Genomic DNA, 22503 nt, shown 5'->3' on the forward strand with positions numbered 1-22503 from the left:
CATAATACTGCACATGTTGTTGACAACACTTGTTATATCAAATTACCGAATATATTCCTTGGTATATTGCTGTATAATTTCGGTATATCAATTTGGTACATTTCAAAATGAACTATTGGATATGAGTAACGGGTATCTCATAGTCGAATCCACTTGTCTATAGCTTTTTTACTTGTTGTTATTATTGCATGGCAACGAGTTGAGATACTTTCAGGCCAAGTTGAAGTCTATAAATCTTTGTATGGCAAATTATATCAACTGTGTTTCGATTGTATTCAAAACTAGCGCTTTGAATAATACAACAAGTTGGCAGCGCTGCGAAGAGTCTGCAGATTCGAGACTCTCCAACCTACCTCAACTCAATGCCCCAATCTGAGTTTGGCTCTTTTGCTTCTTGCGAAGAGGCTGCAGAGGAGGAGCAGAGCAGATTGAATCGTAACGAGTCTCTGAATGCGCTCCGCAGACTTGAGCGCAGTGAGTGTGAGTGTTGTCTGAGTGTGTTGCGTATAAAACCAATTTGAGCGGCGGTTGGCGAACCAGTTGAGCGCTGACTTTGCAAACGTTTTCATCATCCCAACGCGAGGCGTCCCAAGAGCCAAATGCATTTGGCCAAAAGTTCGTTACCAGCCAACACAACGAAGCACAGCAAAAGCAACAGCATTAAACTAAAGTAAAAACAAGAAAAACAAAAAAAAAAACAACAAAAAATTGTTAACATTGTTTTTTCCGTTTTGTTTTTTTTGAGTTTGTTTTTACTTTGTGTGTGTGTTTTTGCTTTTGCGTTTGCAGGCCAAAGTTAAAGTTGAGATTTGCCGTCAAGTGTTTTTCTTTGGCTCAACTTCGTTTTGCCGTTTTATTCGTTCGACGTGCGCGCCAGCGAACGGTTGTTGCTTTGTCTTTGTTGCCTTTTTGTATCTGACGGATACACGCGAGCGTGCTCTCTCTCCCGCGAGTATCTATCTCTGGCTCTCTTTGTGTATACTCTACGTGTGTGTGTGAGTGTTTGAGTGTGTGTGTTAACTGCTGCCTGTTGATTGCTGTGTGTGCGTGTGAAGAAAGAGCAATATTTATAAGAAATAAATATATATATATATAATGTTGTTGGTGGTGGCGAAATAAACGAAATAACGCCAACAACAATTGTCGATCGATGAAACAACAGCAGCAACATCAGCAACAGCAACAGCAACATCAGCAACAGCAACAGCCGCATAAGAAATAGTTTTTCCAGTGCAAAAACCAAATGCCCATTATATAAATCATCATAATCATAATCAACGAAAAAGTATAAAAAATTGTGTTACAATATCAACGTCGAGCACATGCAAATGCGTCAAGTGCTTTTTGCAGATTCACTCAACGCAACTTAAATCAATTCAATTCAATTCAACGCGGTGTGGATAGCAGTCTCTTTTTGACGGACTTGACGACTTTCCTTTGGCCAACAAAACTAAGGTAAAACGGTAATAAGATATCCTCAACTTTACAGTTTGTTGCGCCTGCGCCCTGCTCTACATTTTTTTTATTATTATGCTTTGCTTTGCTGTTATGCAATACATTTTTTTTTGTAGTATTGTTTTCGCATACGCATTATGCATTAAGTTTTTGATATTGATATGGGCAGAGCAAGCGAGCGAATGAGTGAATTTCGATGCCTAATCACAAATGGCAGGTGACGAGGCCAACGAAAGCATTTGGCCTTAATTTCTTGTCCAACTTGATTTCAACTTTGGCATTCTCGAACGGGGGAAGTGTTTTTTATTTGATTCTGGGAAGAACTTGGAGTTAATAAATTGAACATAAATTAAAGCTAGATGCTTGATTAAAAATAGCTGGCAGCGCGCAGCGATTGAAGTTAGTTGTTGTTGTTGCGCATGCAATCGATAACTTCGACAAGAAACTTGTTGTAATTGCAGCAAAGCAAGAGTGTGTGTAGTAGTGTGTGCATGTGTGTGAGTGTGTGTGTGTGTTGTGTATGTTAGTGTGTGTGACTTGTGTGTGAAAAGACACTTGACTGGCAGCATGGAGCGCACCACCCGCTGCATGCAACGACAGCCGCAGCTTGGCAGCGCATTCTTGGAAAATCTTTCAAACTCACGAAGATTGTTTGTGTGTGTATCTGAATGTGTGTGTTAGTGTGTGTGTGTAACTGCGGTTGCGATTGCTTGCACATCATTTGGCCCGCTGGCGTTGCGCTTTTTTTTTTTTACTACTACAATGTGGTATGTAATTCATTTGCATTGTTTAAGCTCTGCACCGTTTTCTTCTCTTTGGCAACACACAACAAATGGCTAAAAGCAAAAACGATTTACATAAAATTTATTGCTGCCACATTACAAAGCAGTTAGTTAGTTAATGCTGTGTGGCTGTGGCTGCTGCTGCTGCTTAATTGTGCGAAAAGCGTTTTGCTCGCTGACTGCAATATGCTCAGCCATTTGTTGGCCGGCACATCACGTATACGCCACGTGGCGAGCCTTGAACTCCGTCTAGCATTTGCCAAGCACAACACACTCACTCACACACACACTCATAAACCGGTTGCAAAATGCACAGAAATTAATGAATTAATCAATTAATAGTTGCAGTCGATCAAGAAGTGTCTTAACACACATAAAAGAATCGGAAGAGACAAACACAAAACAACAAAAATAATCATAAAAAAAGAAACAATGATAAATCTCATCGTCGTGTTCATGCGATTGTTTAATGTGAATGGTTGTTTGGGGCAGCCTAATCGACACTTCAGTAGCACTTGGTCAACTTGGTAGCCGCAGGCAAAATTCGCAAATGAGAAGAGATGAAGAGAGGAGGAAGAGAGGAAGGGAGGGGAGCTTCAGCACCTTTTTGGCTGGGCTTGGATCAAGGCGATCAATCAAAGCACCTTCGATGGGCTGTTACCATAGCGAATTGTGCAAGGTAATGGTAATCAAATCTAAATATAGGTATATATACCTGCTGATTTTTAGATGATGATCATGATGATGAGTATCTCAACCGCTGTCCCGATAACTGAACTTCTTTCTGCTCTTTGCTGCCCTTGTAACGAATACATTGAGAGCAAAGCAGCAAAAAAAAACAATGTTGATATGTTAATGTCGAATTGTCGAAGAAGCTGGATATGCTGATGGAGATTGAGATTGAGAGATGGAGATGCTGCTGGTCAGCGGCATTTCGTTTAGACGATTTGCAGTTTTGTTTGTTGTTTGCTGTTTGTTGACTGCCTGTTAGCATTGTTGTTGTCTGTCTCTCAGTCTGTCTGTCAGTCGCGTTGTTGTCCGCTGAACTGTTGGCATTTAAGACCATCGATCGACCGAATGTTCATTCGTTTTCGATCGATCGATCGATCGATTGATGCCTGATGCGGTTGCGTTTAATGGAATCTTAATTAATTATTAGTTTTTCAACGGCCTTTTGCAGCTGACAAGCTCCAAATGTTAACAATCAAAGCGGGTTTTTTTTCTTTTTTTTTTTTTAACTCATTTCTTTTGTTAAACCTGAAAAAATATTAATAAATAATGAATAAAATAAATAACGTCAGCGGAAGTGTTAAATGTTGAACTTAAGGTAAACTCGTCACTTTGTGGGTGGCGCTGGCTGCTGTATTCAAGATGTTTAAATTGTATATTTGAAATATAAATTAAAGGTTTTAAACTGCTTTAGAAATAATACTATGGAAGTCCAATAAATTTCGTTAGAGATCAGGTATTTAAAGTGCTTTGAACTTAACATATAATTTATGTATATTTTAGATATAAATTAAAGGTTTTAAAAAGCTTCTAAAATGTTGTTCAAAGATCACTTGTTAAAGTGCCTAGGATTAAACCTGCAATTTTATGTATTTTCTTAAAAATTTGATACAGGTAGATTAATTTTAATCAAATTGTAAAACAATTTCACTTTCAATTTTGCTAAAAAGTGGAATTAAAAGGTTGAAACCTGTATTAAATACTATACAAAAGCTACTTTTTTTGATCAGGTATTTTAAGTGATTTAGACTGTACTTAACATTAATATATAATTTATGTATTTGCCGAATATAAATTTTAGGTTTTAAAATGCTACTTAAAGTTTCGATTAAAGATCAGTTGATCATTGAAGAGATAAATATTTTTGTATATCTTCTCAAAATTTCGTTTAAAGATCATTTATTGAAGATTATTCTTAAAACACAAATATTGGTATTTTAATATTACTCAAAATATAAAAATTCAATTTCCCTTTCAATTGATATAAAATACAAATTAAAGGTTTATGACTGATTTTAAAAATAGTACTGCGAAAATCCTAAAATATATTTTTAGAGATCTGACATTTGAAATGCTTTAAAGTTATCATAAAATTAATGTATTTTTCATGTATGTTTCGAATACAAATAAAGCATTTAAAAGTGATTTTAAAGTAATTCTATAAAAATCGTATAATCTTGTTTAAGGATTATTTAAAGTGCATAAGATTATACGTAAATTGCTCGATATTGACATTTCAATTTTAATCAGATTATAAAATAATTTTTTTTCGTGCTTGGATATTAAATTGATTTATATAATCCTATAATTTTTTATAAAAGATCCAGTATTTGATGTACTATAGACTATAGCTAAAATTAACATGATTCCAATGTATATTTTAAATATAAATTAAAAGTTATACAATGCTTTTAAAGCAATGCTACCAAATTTTAAAATTTTTTGTTTAAAGATCAGGTTTTTAAAGTGTTTCAAATTATACCTAAAATGAATATATATTTTACCTCGCTCGATATATGAAAGGCAATTTCTCTTCAAATATAAATTATAGAACTTCTAAAATATTTGATTTTTAAGAGTTGTACACTATATTTAAATTAATAAAATTTTTTATTAAGATCAATTATTTGAATTGATTAAGATTATGCTTAAAAGTAGTATGCATACGTTATATATATTTTTTTAAAACAAGATATGGGTATTTTAATTCTATTCAAAGTGTAAAGTCATTTTACTTTCAAATTTAATATAAAATAATTATTTAAGATTTATAACTACTTGAAAAATAATACTATATTTATGTATTTTTTATTAGTGATCAGAAAAAGTTTAAGACTGTATTTAAAATGAATACATGTTTGGTTTTTGCCTTTTATTAGAAACTTGATAGAGATATTTTATAATATTTTAAGGGTCGAACAATTTAACTTTAAATTTCGATATATGTTTCTACATAGTTTAAAGTTTCAAAAAATTTGCTTTATATAAAAAAAAACAATTTACCTTTAAATTTATATTTATCATTGAAAGGGTAAACAATTTATTTGACACAAAAGTTTTACTGTTATTCTTGTGGGTATTGAATTTCCCATTGATTTGAAATTAGTATTCGAGTCATGCATTATTTAGCAACTGTCTTGTCGCTCTCTGTGGTTGCCATCAAACATTTTAATTAATAGCAAATTGATTCGAGCAATTTTGTCAATTTCATTATTTGTTTTTAAATTAGCACATTTAATTTTTATTAATGGTGGCATTTAAAAAACTCAGACCAAATAGATGTGTATATCGATGAAGGCATCTCAACTGATATGTCAAGCGACAATCTTTGAAATCAGTTAAGAGTCTTCAGAGTTTTTTGGGGGGGTTTTTCCTGTTATTTTCGTTTCTGTTTTTTCTTATTTTTTTTTTGACTTGTTCAATTTGCAATATTTATTTGTTTAAGCTTTTGGCATGCACACACCAACAAACAGACATTGATACACACACTCGTATATTTGAAATTTATGTTTTATTAGCGCGCTTTCGTGTAGCTGTTTCGTTTTTAAAATTTACTTTTATCTGTCGCCTAGTACGAGTCCCCAAGAGCAGGTTTTTTCTTCATATTTTTGTGTAGCTTTTTTTTCGTTTTTTTTTGTCGATTTCGTCGATCAACTTTTTATACTTTTTGCATGTGTGTTTTTTTTCGATATTGATTTTTCGTATTAAGCGCATTTCTGCGTACCGTTTTTTCAAGGCCAACACTCGAGGGGTGGTGAATGCGGACGGAAAGGGGGCGCTGTCTGGTCAATCTGGTCAGCTAACAAGTTTTCTTGCCTGTTGATCAATTAAATGAAATTTTAGTTGCTGTTTTTGTTGTTATTGTTGTTTGTCATTGCTGTTGGCGGCGTTTTAATAGCGTTGAAAAATGTGTGCAAAAGTCCAAGTGTCAACTGTTTCGCCTGTTGTTTTGTTGCTGCTTTGGCGAGGCGCCACAAATAGTAGTTCGATCTCATCTCAATCTGCAGCTGGGTTGCAGCATGCAGCAAGCTGGTCTAATCAATTGAGCTGCTGCTGGGAAGGCTTTAGAGCTTGGTGAGATGATTAAGCCATGTTTGCACTTATGTAAGTGTGGTATCCGATAACGGGGCGGCGGCCATAAGTCGTCTCAAGTGTCGTCATCTGGCGTTTCAACATTTTATTTTTTTATATATACGTATATCTGCTTCTTCTGCTGTCTCTCTACTTTTGTTGTTGTTGTTGGCGAGCAGTTCCGCCAATTAGCGACGCTTCCGCTGCAGCAAACACACCAAAAATTTTCTCAGCTTTTCCTCTAAGTTGTTTTTTTCCTCCACTCGATTGTTGTCTTGTGTTGTTGTCATTTTATTCGCCTTTCAACGTTGCATTTTCTTTTAACGAAAAGCGAAGAAACGAAACGAAATTCGAAACTTCAAATTAAGCAGAAATTGTGGGGATTTCTTGTTGTTGTTGTTGCTGATGATGCTTAGCTGCTGCTGTTGTTGTTGTATTACGACAAATTAAATAATTTGCAATTTGCATAAATTACATGGGCCCCCTCGAAAAAAAAACCATCAAACATTGCGCCCTCGGTTACGCGTCGAAATTAACAAATTAGTGCGATGTTTCGCAAATCGACGCCAACAAACTTCCGAATCGTCAAACAAAATTCAAAACGAACTTTCCAAAAAAAATGTCGCGCATGCTCATGGAATGCAAAAGCAACAACAACTATAGCAACAATATAACCAACGAAAACAAAACAAAGCAAAACAACAATAGCAATAGCAATAAATACCATATAGAAAACATGATTACAAAAAAACAAATGGCGAAAAGTGCGACTCAACTTTTAGGTTTTGTTATGGGATTTACTCGCAGATTATGTAAGTTGAGAACCACTAAGCAAATTGATGGCCCAGCCATGGATACGTCCCCCAAGACCCCAAAAGATTCACTCCGAGTCGCAGTCGCGGTCTCGGCTGCTTCTCACGCTTGTCAGAAAATGTCAAAAGTAACGCCGCTGCACATTAAAGTCGAGAAAATACCAGAAAAGAGAAGAAAACCAGCTTAGAATAAGTCGAACTTTGAATACACTTCTTCAAAACAACAAGATCTATATCTATATCTATATCTATATCTATATCTATATCTATATCTATATCTATATCTATATCTATATCTATATCTATATCTATATCTATATCTATATCTATATCTATATCTATATCTATATCTATATCTATATCTATATCTATATCTATATCTATATCTATATCTATATCTATATCTATATCTATATCTATATCTATATCTATATCTATATCTATATCTATATCTATATCTATATCTATATCTATATCTATATCTATATCTATATCTATATCTATATCTATATCTATATCTATATCTATATCTATATCTATATCTATATCTATATCTATATCTATATCTATATCTATATCTATATCTATATCTATATCTATATCTATATCTATATCTATATCTATATCTATATCTATATCTATATCTATATCTATATCTATATCTATATCTATATCTATATCTATATCTATATCTATATCTATATCTATATCTATATCTATATCTATATCTATATCTATATCTATATCTATATCTATATCTATATCTATATCTATATCTATATCTATATCTATATCTATATCTATATCTATATCTATATCTATATCTATATCTATATCTATCTATCTATATCTATATCTATATCTATATCTATATCTATATCTATATCTATATCTATATCTATATCTATATCTATATCTATATCTATATCTATATCTATATCTATATCTATATCTATATCTATATCTATATCTATATCTATATCTATATCTATATCTATATCTATATCTATATCTATATCTATATCTATATCTATATCTATATCTATATCTATATCTATATCTATATCTATATCTATATCTATCTATATCTATATCTATATCTATATCTATATCTATATCTATATCTATATATATCTATATCTATATCTATATCTATATCTATATCTATATCTATATCTATATCTATATCTATATCTATATCTATATCTATATCTATATCTATATCTATATCTATATCTATCTGTTACTAATTGAACCGGAAATTCCATAGATATTTTTAAATACTCTATAATTAATAACTCTTGTAAGCTGAGAGGTTTCTTCGCGGAAATTTCGACGCACGCTTAAAAGCTTTGGCTCTGACAATAGTCATGAGCATGGAGCAGGGGTTGGGGGGAGGGGTAGTGCCTCAAATTGCGGCAGGCGCCATGGTCAACCGAAAGGTGAAAGACAAAAAACTAAATGGACAGACAAACAGTGGCTGCTGTGTCATCTTCCAGGCGCCTCTTTGTTCAGCTGTGTGAAGATGAGTTTTTGGTATAAACCCTGTCTTTGTCCTCCCCTCTCCCACCTCACTTCGCTGCCGTCCTTTGGCTGACTGACTGGTTGGCAGCTTGGCCGACTGTCTGGTTGGCCTGCTGATGACCTTTAACGTCGCCTTCACTTTACGAGCGGCAGTCAAAGAAAAATCTGCATATCATTCATTATATGGCGCGGGCAAAGTTGGAAATATTTTTAAGTCTGGGCTGCGTTCCCGTTGTTGTCGGTGTTGTTGTCGTTGTTGTCGTTGTTGCCGGCAAATTAGTTGGGAATGCGGGGGCGTCGTGTTGCCGCGAAACAATTTACGATTATTTGTCTGCAACGCTGACTTAAGCCGATGTTAATCGCTGCAGTTGTCTACGCAGGCGGCAGCCATAAATATCACAGCACAAGAAAGACAACAACAAAAATGTCAAGGATTTGGCAAAGAGAAAGAAGATTGGTCGTCGCACAATAAAATGCAATCAGCGACTGCGGTTCACTAATCGCTCAATCGGGTTGCGCTCAAGTCTTGAGGCCGTGGCTGCAGTTCGACCTGGTTGACACTTTAATTGGAGCCGGCCAACGTCAGCAGCAGCAGCCGAAGCAACAGCAAACAAAACAACAACAATGAGGACAACAAGGCAGACAACGACAATCGTGAGCAAGGTCATTTTAAAATGGTTTCTTTCTTTTTTCTCAGCGATTGGCCGAAAAGATTAACAAAAGCCTCTCCAAAAAAAGAAACATACATGGTACATGGAAAAAAAGAGAATGAAATAAATTCCGAGCAGTTTGCATAAATAAATTCTATTGCTGATTGGATCTGCCATTGACTTATTGTCTTTTAATGGCATTTCAGACATTCCATATTTCTTCCTACTCTTTTGTTGTGCCCATGTGTGTGTTAATTTGGCAGCCGCAAGTCGAATGATTGATGTGAAATGATTGTTATGAAATATGAATGCAAATTCAAATTTAAATGACGATTAGTCAGCGCATAGCATAGCATAGAATTGCTAGACACTGGGCCACCAAAAACTGGGTCAAGTTGCCGTCTAGACATGCTTCGATCCTGTTGCGGATGCGGGTGCGTTTGATGATTGTGACGTCAGCTGGCAGCTGAGTGGGAAAAATTTACCATTAGCGGCATCCGCCGCATGACTCAGGCGTAAGAAAAAACGCAGACATATCTCAACGGGTTTGGCTTAAGTCTCTCTCTCTATGTATGTAAATAAAGACGACTCTACGCAAATGGAGGCTGTCATTGCGACGAGATTTGTTGTTGTTGCTGTTGTTGTGTTGATGATGATTTTGTAATATTAGTTAATGAATATTTCACCAAAATTGGCCGCCAATTAACTGACAACTTATTGCAGCTGCCACAGCAATTTAATGTTAACGTATTTCTCGTTTTTTTTCTTTTGCTGCTTTTAGCCATGTGCCTGCTGCCATAAACAAAGTCACGCTTCCTAATTGAAAAGTGCCAGCTAAATGGACGCGTAGCACGCGGCAAACTCAAAGTCCGAGTGAGTGAGAGAGAGAGAGAGAGAGGGAATAGACGCGTTGCATTTTTTGGACATCAAGAGAGCGGAGCTGCCACAGAAGACACACGACTGCGACGACGACAACGACGGCGATCGAGGCGACCGAAGCGAGCAACCAAAACAGAGGCCAAAATGTGCAGCTCAACAAAAATGGTTTACAGTTATAGAATTTTATGGCTTTCCGGCGTTTTACTAGGTGAGTTGTGGCCCCAATAACGCGACCAGACAAGACCACAAACGCAAGCGCAAACACACAACTCGACACATAAATTAAATGCCAAGTGCGTCGATTAGACGATTTGCTTTGAGGCCGCATCGCAAGGCATCGCAGGCGTGAGCCACATTAACAAATATATAAGCCACAAAAGAGTTGGCAACCATCGCACAACTAAGTAGAGCATGGAGAGGAATTTCAAAATGCAAACTTCAACCGTAACTGAAGAGTTCAAAACGCTTTTTATTTTGCTGATGGTCATTTCCTATTTAAGAGCCTTGCCTAATCAATTTGCTAATTTCTATATTTGCAGCTCACCTGTTGCTGGTGGCGATTAGAGCGCAGGAGCCAGCCAGTCCAGTATTTCAGAATCACAAGACGAAGGAATGGACGAATTTAGATAATATAACATTTTCATTCGATTGCAAGCGGCGTTCGGTGGGCTTCTATGCGGACATGGAGTACAATTGCCAGGTAAGCAGTGCAAATGCTAGAGCAAGTGAATGTAAGCAGTTCAATTTACACAACTGCTTGCTGTCTTTTCTATGCGCCGCCTAAAAGTATGCAATTAAAAATGCACTTACATTACAGATATTCCACATGTGCGATGAGGAGGGCAATCGAATACCGCATTTGTGCGCGAATGAGACGAGCTTTAATCAGGAATACAGAATATGTGATTGGGATTACAATTTTAACTGCACAGAGTCGCCGGTGAGCATACTTTTGCTTATTTAAATACAGCAATAATACTAATTAACTCTTTCATTTTCTTTAGAAATGGTTCTATCTGAATGAGTTAACTTATGCCACGGATCCGCCAGATGAAGATGATGAGGACTACTAAATGCAATTAACTAAATATTTATTGTCTTTGGGGAGCAAAAACAAATTAAATTAACTGTGTAAACTGAAGAAAACATATGAGAAAATGAAATGATAAAAAAAACGCAAAAAGCCCTAAATGGAGAGTAAATTTCCATGAAAATGTTAACTAATTTAAGAAAATTTGTTGACAATTTTTGTTGAGTTTCGTTTTATTGTACAATTGTATATGTAGTCTAATTTTGAGTATTGTGTATTGAATGAGAGTCGTGTAAATAATGTAAATAGAAGGCCACTAACTAATAACAACAACAATAACTGCAGCAGCATGAGTAACAAAACATGAACTACAACAATTCGAGGCCGTCGTCAGATTACTGTATAATTTACAAATAATTTTCTTTTGTTTGTAAGCACAACAAGAACAACAAAATAAATCGAAACCATGGATTGTACAACTATATGAAATGATTATTTGCGGGCTTTGCGCAATGCACAAAAAAAATGTTCTAGAGATTTTTCGTTGATGTGACAAAATGTTTTAGGTCCATTAACAAATTGTCGAAAATTGTTATAGATTTTTTTTTTGCTCATGATGGGAGTCACCGACTCTGGGTAAATAACCCCGATGAGTCAAGTTCAATGACGCAACGCCAGAAAGGGTATCGAGAAAAAGCAGAGACTGGCACATGAGATGAAATTGCTTGGCAAAAAAGCGGAGTCAGGGCGTGAAATTTGCAACTTCCTGGTTGAAACAGTTTATAAAATGTAACACCATTTGGTGTTCCACAGTTAGTCGTACACTAAAGCTTCAACTATTCGCAACCCGATTGGATAATAATCACACGATGAAATATCAAAAATTCTATTCAGTGTTGCTGCTGGTTTCGCTGACTGCAGTAAGTTAAAACTATCCTTCAAATTTATTTATATTTTATAAATTATCTTCTTTTTATGTAGCTTGCTGCAGCTCAGTATTACACGCCATATAATCCATATAACACGCCCAGTCCAACGTTCGCCAGCTTGACTAACTATTACTACACGACACCGTATCCTTACTACTATCCCACTGCCACGCCCTACTACTACAATGATCCCAAGATACGCATCTGGCCCTATGTGATTGGACAATATCTGTATCCCACATACTACAACAATAACAGCTACAATCCTTATGCCTCGCTTAGCACACCAAACTGGCAGAGTTACTATTCAAATATCTACCAAAATAGTTGGGGTAAAAAATAGACTCGTTGTTGTCAGCATATGTTATTATTATTTTCGCTGTTGTTTAAATAAAATGTTTTAAGTGTTTTTTGTAAGAAAGTCATCGTGGTGTTCTTAGTGCTTATGTTCTTTTGTCTGGTGTGATACAGTTACCAACACGTGTGAGAGCGCACATAAAAATGCAAATGATATAATCCATAATGACATCATTTTGATAAGCAGCATGACAGCTCATGTCGTTGGGCGCGGGAAAACCGTTACAGAATACACGTAGAGCCCATCAGAACATTTATGACACCTTTTGACATGGAAAAGCGAGTAAGAAAGTAACAGGAAGGTGTGGAAGACTGTGAGATACCCGCTACCCATGTTCAATAAAAGCAAAACCGAGCGGTATTATTGTTAAAGTGTACCAAAAAATATACCTAGGGCTACTTTCGGTATATCAATATACTATAGAGAGCTATATTTGGTATTATATTCGAAATGTACCAAAGAGTTTCAAATATACCTCATTATTAACCATTGTTGAAGTATAATATATCAATAAACTATAACACGACTACTACTATACCAAGAGCTGAAATATACCGAAGGCTATATTTGGCATATTCTATTATATTTGAAATATACCAAACAGTACCAAATATACCAAACTATCAACCAATCTAACTAAGATCCTATTGCAAAGCATTTTTTTATCATATAAAATTATTTTTATCAGATCTTAAACAAATTTCTGGCAATCATAAAGACTGTAGTTACGTACATGTGCAATGGGAGTGGCAATACTCTAAAATCATGTTGATCTATGTGCAACTCGTGTAGCAAGTACTGTAGAAGAAAATGAAAGCTCAATCTTGAATAGTCTCTGAGATCTGGTACATAACTATATCGTTATGGTTGTTGACACTAATCAAAAATATTTATACTACTAATGGAGTCAAAGGTGACTTCTTCTGCTGTCACAAATGTATACTATACTATATACCCTTTATATACCCTATACTACCCTTCTACCCTACGGGTACCGGGTATAAAAAAAAAACAAATAAGCTGCCGCCCAAAAACCCAAAACATAAACTTCCACTTAGTTCTTGTGGTTAGGCCTGAAAGTGCGCTGGCCGATTACCACACACTTTGTACATATTACAGTGTGGTGTGCTTAACGGATTTCACACCTGGCTGCTAGTTGCGAGTAGCATGCTACTCTTGTTGCCATTATGTAACTTGGCAAATGTTTGAGCTATGCACGCAGAGTAATGAACTTGAAACTTGCTAAAGCTGCTGCACTTCATCAACAACAGCCAGACAAGTTCATCATTAGTAGTTGGTTGACTTATGACCCACATTGGTCGCTTAATAGAAAGGTGGTATTTGGAGATACGCCCCATTGTAACTGTAAGCTGCTATGTTATGCGTGATATGGATTGATGGGACACATCAAAAATCATCTTTGCATCATATCAAATGTTCTTCGATTATGTTATAAATAGGCTGCTTATCAATGACAGACAATACGTGAGCTTTTATCATGCAAAGCAGCTGTTTGCTTGTAGGGCACTTGGTGAATGTCGAGTTCATGGATACAGCGTGAGAGAGAGAGAGAATGAGCGAGAGAGCAAGAGAGAAAGACAGACAGCGAGAGCATCGGCTGAAGTTGGAAATGGGTCAAAAAAACAATCACAAAAGCGCGGGTAAAAGGCAGCCGGCAAAAATGATTGGATTACACAGACAGAAAAAAAAAACCAAGAAATGCAAATGAGCAAAAGACGAACTGCAAATGCTCTAACAAGGTATTATACACTACAATTTAAAGGAACTAACATTAAGTGCAATTCAAAGAATTGTGCCTTGAAACAAGTGTCTCATGGGGTCACAGAGGGTAGCCACAACTTGTTATACCCTGAAACTGCAGGTGCAACTTGCGGCCGTATAAATACTTCAGACACTAGAGCAACAACTGTGCAAACATAGTTGAAAATGGGCTGGGCCTGTTATATTGTTTGGGTTGGGGCTTTGGGTCAAGCATGACTATGGAGTAGAGTACACTGCACTGTTCCCTCCCCTTCCCCTTCCCCTCCCCTCGTTAAGTGCATGTGACGTCAGTTGCGTGTTTGTCACGTTCGCTAAAAGACATTTTTGCTGTCTCTGGCCCATTGCACGACTATTCGTAATAAAGTCAACAATGGAACGCCAAGTTGAGTCGGCACTTTTAGAGATCGTCTGCTGTTGCTGTTCGTTGCTGCTGCCGTTTAGGGGAAAATTGTGAAGAAAGTGTTGAAAACGAAATTGTAACTGAGAGAGCAACAGCAGTAGTGTTGTTGTGAGAGTCGTCGTAAACACGTTAAAGAAGAAGCTCTGGTCAAAAAGACTGGTCCGCAACCGAGAGCAAGATTCGCGCTCGGTCTCCAAAGACCTTACCAGTTGGCCAAGACCGTAACCAACAGACAGTCAACGGGCACATCTCAAGCGCAGCAGACGCGAGTCTACTATTTGTATCTCAATCTATCTACGAAGCCAATCTCCTTAGCTACCGCTTCTCTTTATTTGGCAACAGGCTGGCAAAACAAGCAAGGCAAAACGGCCAATTTGCGTGTGTGCTGCTGCTGTTGCTGTTGAGATTGATTTCGTTTTCGATTTCGGTGGTTGCGTGAAAGTCGTTCGAGCATTTCGAAGACTTTAAAGTTCAATGCATTAATTAAGGATACAAGCGAGAGACGACAAAACACAGCAACAAGTGAAAACACTCAAATAATACTAAAAACAAAATCATTATCCCGCCAAAGCTGCCAAACACACAAAAGAAAAGCTATCATTATGCTGGTAAGTCAGACCGACAACAAATGCACGATACAAATTTCGATCGTATCTTTAACATACCGAGTACAAGTATCTCTCTCTCTGTGTCTCTCATTATAATACCTGGCACGCATTGCGCGACCGACTTACCTCGTTTTTGTGCTCGACTCAAAGGAGTCGACACGACTGATAACAGTGTCAAGTCAATTGTTATTTGTCAATTGTCAATTGTGCCTTTGTTGTTGGCCGCATTCTATATATTGTTATTTGTCATTTGGCCAAAAAAATAATAGTACACTAGCAAAGTAAACTTTCTTCTTTATTCAATTGCCAAAGTAAAGCCAAGCAAAGCACAGCTGTTGTAAGCACTCTATTATTAGAGCGTCTTTTAAATGCTTTTTCCATTCCAATTTTTTGTGTCATGAACTGTGACTTTAACTACCATTAGATAATGCTCGCTTGCAGCCTCGTAATTACTCATATGCCACATTCATCTGTGTGCCTCACGTCCAACACGTGCCCTAATTGCATACACAACAACAAGACTCTACGATTTTATTAGTTTTATGATTATTGTTATAGTTTTACGACGAATGACACAATGACACAATGAAGCAGGGCAAGCTGGGGGCTTGTTTATTATTTATGCTTTTATTATGTTCACTTTTAGTAGGCGTGGTGCCGTTGTAAACTCGTATAAATCTTTACTGCAGTCGCTAAAATTTATTGAGTTACCCACTCATCCATAAAACAGAAGAAAAGAGATATGAAAGATAAGGAAATTTATTGAGAATATTTAAAACATTTTCCATAAATTAAGTACACCCAATTTTACAATATTTTGTATACAAAAAGTCGCTAAAATTTATAGAGTTATCCCCTCGGATATAAAACAGAAGAGAAAGATATGTGAAAAATTAGGAAATTTATTGAGAATACTTAAAACATTTTCCATAAATAAAGTACGACTAATTTAAATAGCATTTGCTCTACAGAAAACTCGTAAGAAATTAACAAATGCCACTAAAATATATTGAGTTACCCACTCACTTATTTAATTTTACAATATTTGCGTTACAAAAATGTCATATAAATTTAACTGTCATTGCTAGAATTTAGTAAAAGACAAACTAAAATAAAGTTATTTGAAAGTTCAAGAAATTTATTGTGATGATTTACAATTTTTTCCATAAATTAAATTAACTTAATTTTACAATATGTGATCTTCAAAAAAACTTATAAATTTAACTGCAGTAATTAACATTTATTTAAACATAGAAGAAATAAATATAAGACATATGAAAGCTTGGAGAATATTTACAATATTTTCCAGAATTTAATTTTACAATATTTTCTCTACAAAATTCTGATGTAATTTTAACTGCAGTCGCTAAAATTTATGAAGCTATCCACTTAGACATAAAACAGATAAAGAGATATGAAATATTTATGGAGAATATTTACAATAATTCCCATAATTAAGTTAAGCCAATTTTACAACATTTGCTTTACAATAATTTAAAATGTATTGACAAACAAACCAATCAAAAAAGTTATCTAAAAGCTTGGGAAACTTATTGAGAATACTTTACAATATTTTCCTTAATTTAACCTTGATCATTAAAGTACACACAATTTTACAATATTTGCTCTACAAACAAAAAAGTTTAATACATTTAATTGATATAATCAGCGTTTTATTAGCTTAATTTGTTTATATCACCGCAGACAATAACACAGACAAATTGTAAATTATTGTTGCTCGTAATCAAATCAAAACACATAAAGACAATTCCCATAGTTAAATTGTTAAAAAAAAACTTTAGTCAAATTGCTGTTGATTTGAACTAGAATAATAGAGAATTAGTTCGATAACAACAAGGGTTTATCTTTAACACTTTCCATTTTAAAGACTAATTTGAGTCATCAGCGATTGGCTAAAAGTGCTAAAAATTTAAATAAATGTTAACCCAACCCAAAAGTAAATTTGACAGTAAAGTATTTAACACCAATTCTTTTAAGTATGCCTGGCGAAATTTTGTTGGCAAAAGCTCTTTAAATATTTAAACAGCAAGAAATGAGGGGGAAGAAAATAAAAAAAAACGAAATACAAGTCAGCCTCAAAATTTCACCAAAGGGTACAATATACAATATATTAAAATTCAGTTACATCGACGAACGACATTAAAAGCTAAAGATGTAAATTAAATTATGCTAAAGTCATTAATTTTGAATGCGGTTGGAAACAGAGTCCAAAGTGAAACTGAGCTGGAAAAACTACCTTCTATGTGTCGGTCGTATCAATCAGTCAGTTCAAACGGAAAATATGTTAATTTTTATTTCGATCGCCTTTTTACTTATATTGTTTATTATCACTTGTGTTTATATTCGAATAAAAAGCAGATAAAATTCGAATTTCTACGCCTGTTGCATCATCGTAAACAGCATTTCTTTTTCCGAACCTTTCTTTTTGTTTTAGTTTCGATTTGCTTTGACTGCAACTGCAGTTATTTAAATAATAACAGAGTCAATAATTTCGTATTATATTTAATCAAGGCCAAACTGCAGATTTCCATTTACAGTTTCAACCACAACAACATAAAAAAGAAGCAAAATAACAAATTCAGCACAAATCGGCATGAAAGAACCTTAACAATAGCTTTGACAGAGAATTAATAAACAAATGTTCGCACAATGCCAAAAAAAAAATGAAATATTTTAGATACAATTCTTATTAGATAATGGAACAAAAGCAGCAACAAATTATGTCAAGCCAACGGATTCCACTAGAAATGCGAATTCTTTTCCCTCTCTCTTCGCTAATTAAACTGTCTCAGAATTGTGTTTTGATTAATCTCCAGTGAACTGGACGCTGGAGGAGGCCTTTTGTTTACATGGAATGATGCCAACCGTTAGTTAGTTCTACATAATTTACGCGATTCGTTCAGAACTTTATTTGTGTTTTGTGTTTTGACCGAATTGAGATATCACTTGGCCACGCTCCAGGGAAATTTTCTGTATTTTGGGGCCAAGACAATTAGAAATCACAAATAGGTTTCGTCTATACGCAGGTTGAAGCAGGTGCAGAGGCGTCTTTTTTTTTTTTGGGTTTCTAATAGGTTCTGAAAATTGAAAATGAAAAGCAACTTAATGATGACTTTCAGTTTTTTGGGGATAAATGTTGGGAATAATATCAGTAATTACACAATCATTGTGGGGGTCTAAGAGCTTCTGGCTGCAAGTTTTGGGACTCAATCTGGAAGACAAATGTGCCAAGGGCTTGTGGCTTAATTTATGCCCTGCGGTGCAGTTGCTTGTACTAATTAAGTACTTTTAATTATGAACAAGTATTTTGAGTAAGAAGTAGCTTTTACTTAAAAGTAAAAGATAGATTATAAGCTCAGCTATCAAAAGCGACTAATTTGTTCCCCGTTTTACAGTTGCTTGTTGAAATTAAATACTTATAATAATTAACATAAATGCTGATTAAGAAGTAACTTGTACTTAGAGACAATGTATTAAAAGAAGATCAACAATTGAAATGAATCGTTTCATTAAAAAATTCCAAAAGCTGCGGTGCAGTTGCTTGGGACAATTAAATACTTTGACTTATAAACAGCAATTCTAAATAAGAAGTATTTTAGACTTAGAAACCTAAACTAAAGGCTATCTAATTTATTTCCTGTGAACTAGTTTCTTTTATCAATTAAGTACTTATAAATATTAATATTAATACTGAGTGAAAAGTAATTTGCACTTATTAAATAACGATCCACAATCAAAATAGTCAAAAATATTAAAGGATTTCTAATATTTTTCCTGCGGTGTAGTTGCTAGCAAGATTTTAATACTCATAATTAATAACATCAATTTTGAACATGAAAATGCTTCATAATTAAAGTCATCTTAAATGTTTAATGAGGCACTTCCCTTAACTTTTGAATTTATTTGGTTTTCCAAACGTCTTTCATTCAACAAAGTTAATCTCTTCGCAATGTGGCTACAACAAATTGCAAACAAAACGACAATTTGAGACAATTTAATGATATCATCTTCATTTTGTTTCCCCAAGCTAACAAATTTATTATTTAATACACTTAATTCTTATCGTTGAATCAACTTCAAAATTTCACTTTTTTGCCAACAGCTTTTCGTAATATCCGTTTGTCTAATTAATGTCGCAAAATATTTGGATGATTTACGAGTGACGAAGTCGGGTTTCCGTCCGTGCGCATCATTTACATAGTGCAAATATTTACATATAAATTGCTGCCCACAACTTAAGAGCTAAGCTCCACAATAACAACAACAGCTTTGGCAAATGTTGACACATTTCTTATTGTTTTGCGTTGTATTCGAACTAGTTGAGGTTCGTTGAGATTGGGGGGGGAATTACATAAAAGGCGACACAGCGTTTAGCGGCAAAATGGAAATTGTTGCAAGCGAGAAAAAAAAAATGTGTCATAAAATGTTTTATGAGTGCGTTGAAGTGGCGGCAGGTTGGGTTTAGTGCATTCTGAAAAGTGTTCACAACTGTTATTACGATGGCAAGTGAAGTGGTCGTTGGGCATTTTGGTCTAGCAGCAGGTTCGTTTCCTAAGTCTTTCGTTTACGCAATTTCCATGTGCGTATAGACAACTATGATGAAATGCGTCTCAAGCGGCTTTTTGATGTCATATCTGAACAATGCAGTTAAACATACATACATAAGCTCGTTACAACAATTTCTCCTCTCCCATTTGTACTTTCAGTTTCTCACAAAGAGTTCAAGTGCGCGACGCTCGGTGCTCGCCTTGCTGCTGGCATTGTGCTGTCTGAGCAGCGCATTGGGCGCCAAAATCACTAAAAAGGTCGAAAAGCCGCCGGCCAATGCCAATAACAATGAAGACAATGCAGAGACAGCAGTCGAAGCAGCCGTAGAAGCTGCCCAGGCAGCTATAGAAAACGCGGCCAACGATGACGATGACGATGATGATGATGACGATGAGGATATCGTTACCAATGACAACGATGATGATGACGACGACGACGATGATGACGATGAGGAGGAAAAGGTGAAGGAGAAGGTGAAGAAGCAGAAAGTGAAGAAGCAAGCTGATAAGGATGCCGCGGTAGCCACAACAAACAACAAGAACGAAGTGAAGCCTGCCGTTGATCCCACAGATCTGAGTGTTTGGGGCATGGTCCGCACACTTTGGAGTTGGCTGCGCAGCGATCTGAGTGAAAGTCTTTTCGGCGACGACGATGAAAAACCAGCAGCCACAGCATCAGCCGTGGGTGAGTAGCGTTCAGCTGCAGCAGCTCTCAATGCTCTGCTCCAAATTACAAATGCCCAAACAATTAGTGAGGCGTTGATTGCATTTACGCAATTCAAACACCGATTGCCACTGATTAGCGACTGCTCTAATCAACTTTAATTTGTTCACATCGCTTTGCGTCCGTTGTTCGATTCACTTTCGTTTTTCAATGAAACCTGACTTGCTAGAAAACAAGAAGACAACGACGAAGATATGAAATAACATAAGTAAACAAAAATAGCATGCGATTATAGAGAGATGCTTAAGAGGTGTTAACTCCTGAGCACACACACACACACACATACACAAACACACAGAGTAAATTTATCCCCTCGCTGTATGAGTTGGTATTTTGATTTCTCATGGCAACAGCAAGCACCTCGTTGTAATTTCACTTTCCGCATTTTTTCTAGACTCGCGTAAATTATTATATTTATCAAAAAAAAAAAAAACAAAAAGCAAAAAAACAGCGAACAAAACAAAGCAAAAATAAAAAAGCCACGCACATTTTTCAACGCTGAGAAAATATTTATGTGTTTATTTGCGTCTTTTTTGTTTTAATGGACTTTCTTGGCGGCGTTCAGGTCTGTTTGTTAATGAAATCATTATTGTAATACTAAAAACGAATCTTAATTTGCCAACGATACCGATTCAATAAGCAATTTTCATGAAAAACCAAAAGACTGAGGCAACGAACTTTGCCAAAGCGTGAAGAGCTATTTCACTTAATAAATAATCTCTCACTTCTCACTTTATATTCACAGAGGGCCGCACGTTTGGCAAGATTCGACGTCTGCAAATGGCATTGATACCCATCATCTTCAAGTTTGGCGTGCTCTCAGCCATGGTAGCATTCCTCGTGGCCATCGGCATGAAATCTCTGTTCCTGCTCAAGGTGCTCGTTGTGATGAATGCTTTGGCTATTTTGGGCAAATTCTTGACCCTCAAGACGAGTCTCTTTGGCTCGTATGAGAATGCGGCACCCAGTTTCAGTTATCCCGGCTGGAATCCACATGCCAAGGAATCTTGGGGACCAACTGGCCTAAGTGGCTCGGGACCAGCATCGCCTCATCATCCTCCACCCAGCAAGGAGATTCATTTGCACATTCACGGCAATGCTCAGACCCAAGCACAGCTGGCCAATCAAGTTGGCTACAACTATGAGTCGAGCAATGGTTGGGCCAGTCGCTCGGATCCCTATGGCGCCTATATGCCAACGGGACAGTATCAGGAGCAGCACGTTGAGGTGCCAAACAACACGGATCCCATGTCGCTGCTGCCCACAAAGTATCCGGCGCGTAGCTTGATACGCTGATTGGACGGAGGGGGGCTTTCAGAGTGCGGCCAACGACCACCGAGTAAACAATTTAGTCAGCGACTTTTCATGGGGGCGCAGCTTTACGTAATTAAAACCGTTTGAGTTAGGACCTACAAGTTAATTAAATTATTTTCACTGTAAATAGCTGTAAGATGAACCAACGCCTGTAACTTATTTATTTATAATAAAGTCTAAGCATATTTAAAACAAAATATATAAACAAAAACTACTGAAATAATTAGCAACGTTGCCGTGACAGCTTTGGTCACGTCTGGTGATCAATTTTGTGAAGAAAGTCTTCTTCCCGCGAAGTTGAGGGAATCGAATGTGACAGCTTTGTAGCGCTTGATTAATTGGGCTTTTGACAAGTGCCACCGCTGGAGATTTCTTTCGCCGAACGCCGAGCTCAACAATGGGCGTGTGCTGACTCCACATTTTGCCGTCTAATCATCGACATTATCGCGAACATTGAAATGGAAGTCAAAGTCACCGTCTCGACGGTAGCTTTTGCTTACATACGAGTCGATGGAAAAGGCCAAAGGGGGAGCAGAAAAAAACATTACCAATTTGGGTAACAGACGAGCGACGGTTAGCGGGATTAAGCGAGCGACGGCTTCTTTTGT

At 36.2% G+C, this 22503-nt stretch overlaps 3 protein-coding genes across 3 annotated transcripts; all 3 read left to right on the forward strand.

Annotated features, from left to right (window-relative positions):
* Positions 1–1195: 1195 nt before the first annotated feature.
* On the forward strand, positions 1196–11691 carry LOC117571395 (uncharacterized). The gene is made up of 5 exons (XM_034253517.2): positions 1196–1455; positions 10085–10390; positions 10722–10882; positions 11000–11122; positions 11187–11691. Exons 2-5 carry the CDS (start codon positions 10327–10329, stop codon positions 11253–11255), a joined length of 417 nt encoding a protein of 138 aa, XP_034109408.1. The 5' UTR covers positions 1196–1455; positions 10085–10326; the 3' UTR covers positions 11256–11691.
* Positions 11692–11746: 55 nt separating this feature from the next.
* On the forward strand, positions 11747–12788 carry LOC117570108 (uncharacterized). Its single transcript, XM_034251568.2, has 2 exons — positions 11747–12132; positions 12194–12788. Exons 1-2 carry the CDS (start codon positions 12082–12084, stop codon positions 12482–12484), a joined length of 342 nt encoding a protein of 113 aa, XP_034107459.1. The 5' UTR covers positions 11747–12081; the 3' UTR covers positions 12485–12788.
* A 2122-nt stretch (positions 12789–14910) lies between these two features.
* Positions 14911–22105, forward strand: LOC117569099 (uncharacterized). The gene is made up of 3 exons (XM_034250117.2): positions 14911–15289; positions 20017–20542; positions 21327–22105. Exons 1-3 carry the CDS (start codon positions 15284–15286, stop codon positions 21875–21877), a joined length of 1083 nt encoding a protein of 360 aa, XP_034106008.1. The 5' UTR covers positions 14911–15283; the 3' UTR covers positions 21878–22105.
* The last annotated feature ends 398 nt before the right edge of the window (positions 22106–22503 follow it).

Source organism: Drosophila albomicans, chromosome 3, assembly GCF_009650485.2.
Source record: "Drosophila albomicans strain 15112-1751.03 chromosome 3, ASM965048v2, whole genome shotgun sequence".
Classification (NCBI taxonomy): Eukaryota; Metazoa; Arthropoda; class Insecta; order Diptera; family Drosophilidae; genus Drosophila; species Drosophila albomicans.

Excerpts from the sequence above, each read along its gene's own strand:
- LOC117571395 (XM_034253517.2), top strand. The coding sequence starts at position 10,327 with ATGTGCAGCTCAACAAAAATGGTTTACAGTTATAGAATTTTATGGCTT. Across the intron at positions 10,883-10,999 it reads ACATGGAGTACAATTGCCAG|ATATTCCACATGTGCGATGA; the intron begins GTAAGCAGTGCA and ends CTTACATTACAG. Across the intron at positions 11,123-11,186 it reads TTAACTGCACAGAGTCGCCG|AAATGGTTCTATCTGAATGA; the intron begins GTGAGCATACTT and ends CATTTTCTTTAG.
- LOC117570108 (XM_034251568.2), top strand. The coding sequence starts at position 12,082 with ATGAAATATCAAAAATTCTATTCAGTGTTGCTGCTGGTTTCGCTGACT. Across the intron at positions 12,133-12,193 it reads TGCTGGTTTCGCTGACTGCA|CTTGCTGCAGCTCAGTATTA; the intron begins GTAAGTTAAAAC and ends CTTTTTATGTAG.
- LOC117569099 (XM_034250117.2), top strand. Across the intron at positions 20,543-21,326 it reads AGCCACAGCATCAGCCGTGG|AGGGCCGCACGTTTGGCAAG; the intron begins GTGAGTAGCGTT and ends TTATATTCACAG.